Source organism: Monopterus albus, unplaced genomic scaffold (genome assembly GCF_001952655.1).
Source record: "Monopterus albus unplaced genomic scaffold, M_albus_1.0 scaffold548.1, whole genome shotgun sequence".
NCBI classification, from domain to species: Eukaryota; Metazoa; Chordata; class Actinopteri; order Synbranchiformes; family Synbranchidae; genus Monopterus; species Monopterus albus.
Genome location: NW_018128428.1, coordinates 65,061 through 70,795, shown reverse-complemented (window position 1 = coordinate 70,795; position 5,735 = coordinate 65,061). Strand labels below are relative to the sequence as shown.

Sequence of the window (5,735 nt, the reverse complement as noted above, 5' to 3'; positions counted from 1 at the left end):
GTTGAGTCCCAGACGAAGTTTGCTGTTCGTCAGCTGGGATGCTGGAGAGTTTGGGAACGTTGGAGCCACTGAGTGGCTGGAGGTTCGTCCAATCAGAGAATAGGAACGCGTTACACGCCACAGAAAAACTTGACAAAGTATTGCATCATATTATAATTCTCATGCCCTGTCTTCACTGACCTCTGTGCTCCAGGGATACCTGTCCATGCTTCACCTGAAGGCTGTAGCCTACTTCAGTCTGGACCAGGCTGTCATGGGTAACAGAGCTCTCATCCAATCAGGAGACGTCTTTAATCTGCCAGCCAATCAGGGTCTGAGAGAGATATGTGTGTGTGTGTGTGTGTGTGTGTGTGTGTGTGTGTGTGTGTGGGGGTCTGCAGTGCCAATCATCATTTATTGAACAATATTTTATGATAATGGTTTGGAGGGCGAGACACAGGATTACCTTTGGTTTGGGCCTCTGCAGAGGATCGAGTCAGTCAGCTTAGTCTTCTCCTCAGGTCCTCACACACACCCACACTCTCTGCCTGATCAGTTCTGCAGCTAACTATATGGCTATTTCCCAACTTCCTGCAATTGTCCAGATCTTGACGTTCAACGGGCCCCCACCCAAGTTACACTTCTCTATTTTGGGAACCCCCTGCAGCCTGTACTGAAAAACAGGAAGTCTGATGCCCAATGTTCTTGCAGAGACCCTTACAAAAGAGCAGACCATACTACATATTATACTTTACTAACATTTGCCTATCAACTATGCTAATAACTATTAACTATATTCTGATCCTATTCTGACTATATTCAGTTTGCTTTTACCACTACAAATGTCTTTTGTTTAACAAAATGGGACAAATGTTTGACATTTTGTTTGCTCGTCACTTGTTTCCCTCAAATCTGACTCACAGCAAACAGTTTTATTAAAACCATGCTGTTCCACAGGGACCGGTACTCGGCCCACTGTGGTTCATTGTTTACCTGCTGCTGCTTGGTCGCATCTTCAGGACTGACTAGAAATAATCACAGTTATGCTGACGACACAAATCTTTTTTCTGGCTTGTTCATCCAGCCAACCTTAACACAAGTTTCATAGGTTTTTCCATAAATCAGTCCAGAGTTTGGGAATAGTTTTGGATCCATTTCTGACATTTTAGACACACATCAAGTATGTGACAGAATCTGCCTTTTTATACTTATGTAACAGTGTCGGCCCCCCAGTGTTGTGGCCCCAACTCAAAACACCAGTTAGTGAGAGGGCACCCACCTGATGACCCTGTAGACCTGCCCTCACTCCTACACCCACACCACCTGCTGTTGGTGTTGGTGATAATACATCTACAGACTCACTGGAATCTTCCTTTGTTAGACAGTCATGGTAGATCAGTGTCAGTGGCTGGACAGCTGAGTAGACCCGGCTCTCAGAGGCGACCGCCACTACAGACCAGATGGACCAGCCACTGCTCAACCTGAGCAAATGCAGATGCTGTGTGTCGGGCCACATACCGTATCTGCTCTTTGTTTGGGTGAGGACAGGGTTCAGGGATGTTTTGTGTTAAGGGCCATTTACATCTGGAAAATGGTGCTGCTTACTGAGGGGCTCTGAAGATTTATGACGGCCTGGCCTGATACCCCCCTCTGGGGCCAAATAATGGGTAAACATGATTGAACTCCTACACTGAGCTTCCATAGGAACACTCTCCCAGTCTTTGGCACTTTTAACTGTTTACTACTGACAGTGCTGCATTTTATCTGATCCAGACTCCAAAGTCTTTGTACATGCCTTTATAACATTCTAGATTAATTACTCTAATGCACACGTCTCCATCTGGTCAAATATGCAGCTGCATGTCCTCAAAGGAACCAGTAAGTTTAAACATACTGTATAACACCTGCCAACCAGTACAAAATTCTTCCTCTGACTTACCTCAGACTTGAGCATTGTTTCTGTATTAACCTTCAGGATTCTATTTAAACTCCATGAACTCAGGTTCCTGCCTCTGTGTGTTGCAGGTGGAGCATCCTAAACATGCAGGTCAGACCATCTACAGCCAGGCTGAGAGAGAAGGAGGCAGCTGGAGGATGTGAGAAAACACACATCACCATTTAATAACAAGCTATGAAAGGCTGTAAAGTGGTGTTGGTGTTCACCCTCGTCCCCCATGAGGAGATGGATACAATGACATTCATCTCCTCGTGGGGGACAAAGAAAGGAAGAGGATTTACCTAAAGGTCAGTGAGACATGTCCCTGTCCTGTCCTCAGCATGAAGCCGTTGTACCTGAACAGTGGAGCGTACAGTTTCACAGCATTCGCAGGAGTTCCAGCCATGGAGCTCAGATTCTCCGAGGTAAACTTTCCATTGTACTGTGGAGCAATGTCTGTTATCACTGCGTGTCCTCCACTGTGTGCTCATGACATGGTGGAGTTTATAATGTGATGTTTGTCAGACACAGGTTGTCATCAGGTCTCTGTGTGTGTGTTCAGGAGCGAGCGTACCTGTTCGTCAACACACCACTGGACAGCGCCTCCCGCCTACAAGAAGTGCTGGGGGGTCGTCTGGGGGTCACAGGGCGGAGCTTAGGGGAGCTGGTGGGGGAGATGGTGCTGCGATTGGCTCACGACCACATCCTGCCGCATCACTTCCTATGCCCAGACAGTGCTGCAGTTCAGTGCTCAGCTCAACGAACACTGCTGAGCTGCAGGTAACGCACCTGTATCACTGAGGTGTCACTGTACAGGTGTCGACTGCAGCCAGGGTCCTGTCCTGGGTCCTGTCCAGGGTCCACCACAGATTCTGGGAACCTAATAACATGGCCCATGATTCACAGTTTGACTTAGCTGTACAACTCAGGAGCCAGTAGAACCAAGTTTCCTACAGGTTTCGAGCTATATTGTCCTGGGATTCAACCAGTTTCATCTAAGACTGGATCAGAGACCTTTCTGTGTAGCTGATGTGTGTCTCTGTCTCTTTGTCTCCCCGTCCATCTGTGTCTCTGGCTCCGTCTCCAGACCAGAGGCCTGTCTCCTCAGTGGGTTTTCAGTGCCAGAGGAGATTACAGTCGAGCTGCAGAGACACTGCAGAGAGCCATCGACTACAGCGACCTGCACGACCCGACCACCGCCCGCTTCTACAACCTCCGCATCATGAAGGTACTGACACTGCAAACACAGCAAGGTCTGATGCAACACAGTAATGCAAATCATCTTCTGTCCTCAAGGTGGAGTACTACTTCCTGTCGCAGTACGTGTCAGTGGTGGAGACACCATTTCGTCACGTGATCCACGGCCGTGGTGACCACACTCTGAGCGCACTCACTGAGCACCTGGCCCTGCTGACCTCTGACCCTGAACGCTTCGACGAGACGCGGTTCAGACGACAGCTGGCCCTGTTCACCTGGACACTACAGGGAGCTGCTAACGCCCTGAACGGAGACGTGTGGAGCATCCACAACACACACACCTATACACGCTGAAGGACACATAACACACGTATACATGCTGAAGGACACACAACACACACCTATACACACCGAAGGGCACGCAACACACACACATGCACACTGAAGGACACACAACACACACATGTGTACACGCTGAAGGACACAAAACACACACGCATACATGCTGAAGAACACTTCACACACACACATGCACACTGAAGGACACACAGGGGACCACAAGGCTCCAAAACCTGGAGGACAGCTGTGGCTCAGCTGCTGACCTCAGGTGTTCCCACTGACCTCCATCTCCCTCCGAGCTGTCGGACCCGGCCACTCTTCTGTGGACCAGACACCAAACAGTTGAATGTAACCATCTTGTCTGTTTGATTCACTGAGAAAAGGAGCAGAAGCAAATTAAACCAACTTGGTAAACATGTGTGAATGTCAAACTGTCTCAAAGGGTGAAACTCACTACAAGCTGCTAAATTATCCTAAAAATAAAATAGCGCACGTGATGGAAAGTCATTCATGATGACGAGTTCATTCAGAGTCCTGTTCATGGAGCAGCAGCACACAGACACAGAGCAGGTGTAGACATAAGACAAGAGCAGGATGTAGCTGTAGTTGACGTTACAACAGACCTGTGATGAACTTCTGCAGGGTCTTTGTCCTCATACCTGTTCCCAAACAGGCCTGTGTGCTGGCGTTAGCATCAGGCTAGCAGAAATATTTTAGACTTTAACACTGAGCCGATTAAATTCAGCAGAGGGATGAACAAACTCAGATTGACTTTAAAATGCAGGGACAGGATTTAAATGTCAGGAGGACTCAACTCACAGAGAGACAGGAGCTCGCTGTGTTACTGACCATCTGTGCGGAGCTGCACAGTGAGGGACAGGTGTGTCAGGTGACAGGAAACAGAAGGAGAGTCTGGAGGCCGGAGGGGGAACAGCAGAAAGGCCAGAAGACACGGTTACATAAACTACCTCAACATGTCGGTCTGGCACTTCTTAGGCCAGACTGTGGGTGTTGAGGTTTAATCAGCATTTAAGGTGATTTATTGGTTTAATTCCGTCTGAACGAGGTGTCGGCGTTCAACACCTTGTTATTAACTATTAACATCCAAGTCATTTTATTAATATTTAAGATGATCAGTTTGTATCAATACATGAATCAGACAGAGGTCAGGTTCTGCTTTTATAAGGAATTTATTTCAATATTTCAACAGCTGAATTTAATTTATAACTAGTTGGTATCATTATACAACAGGTCATGAAACCACTAGTGTCCTCGGTACTGGAGTGTGTGTCAGAGTCATCAGTACTCACATGTACTGCAGTGTCCAGACGGTTTGTGACAGTGCTCATACAGAAAATACTACCGTGTGTGTGATCAATAATCTTTATCGCTCATTAGGATCATTTTTATTAGTACTATAATTAATCACATGACCCTAATACTCAGTCTGAAATCCCACTGGAACCATCAGAGACCAGTGGCCATGTTGGATCCACCGTTGGTCCCAGTTGCCATGGTTCACACGACTTTCTGTCATTGATGTTGCCACACAACATGCCCCTCCTCCAGGAAATGTGTGTGAGCTCCCAAAGCAGTGTGGGTAAAGGAGTCCATAGAACAGGAGCAGGGGATCATGGGTACTGGTAGCACAGACCCACAGCTGTGCCTCAAAGAACTTTAGCTGGGAATTGTGGGTAACGTAGTCCTTCTGTGCTGTCGTAGGTGGTATAATCCTTCACCACAGCAGGGAACTGTGGGTAATGTAGTTCAAAGCCTTCTGCTTAAAAATGAAATAGTTTTCAGTTTTGCCTCCTTGTTGTTGCTAGGCAACCAGAGACAGCAATTGGTAAAAACTGTCCGAACTATCTGCTGCCTCAAAAGAGGACTGATGGTGTTGTAGTCTAGAAGAAGGGTGTTGTAGTCCAGATGAGGGAGTTTGGGGATCGTAGTTCAAACACAGAGGGACTGAGGGTGTCACAGTCCAGGTGAAGAGGATTTGGGTGAATGTAGTCCAGACAGAACGAGACTGTGGGTGTCGTAGTCCAGATGTGTGAGGTCTAAGGCTAAGAAGAAAATGATTGTGGATGTTGTAGTCCAGACAGAGAGGGTTTAGGGTGTTGTCCAGATCAGGGTGGGTGTAGTCTAAGCAGCCATAGATCCTGGGTGTTGTAGTCAGGTGGGGGTGAGCATTGTAGTGCAAGTAAAGGAGGGATTAGGGCATTGTAGTCCAGACAGACAGGGACTGCAGCTCCTGTCGCCCAAACCTTGGAGCTTCAGGCATTGT

At 47.6% G+C, this 5,735-nt stretch overlaps 1 protein-coding gene across 1 annotated transcript in view; it reads left to right on the top strand.

Annotated features, from left to right (window-relative positions):
- Nucleotides 1-3,508, top strand: part of tfr2 (transferrin receptor 2) — a 10,652-nt gene extending 7,144 nt beyond the window's left edge. Inside the window, 6 exon segments of the mRNA XM_020588523.1 lie at nucleotides 194-257; nucleotides 1,955-2,075; nucleotides 2,256-2,340; nucleotides 2,478-2,662; nucleotides 2,942-3,143; nucleotides 3,212-3,508. Of these exon segments, the coding sequence (XP_020444179.1) occupies nucleotides 194-257; nucleotides 1,955-2,075; nucleotides 2,256-2,340; nucleotides 2,478-2,662; nucleotides 2,942-3,143; nucleotides 3,212-3,466 (912 nt within the window). The 3' untranslated portion in view covers nucleotides 3,467-3,508.
- Nucleotides 3,509-5,735: the final 2,227 nt, after the last annotated feature.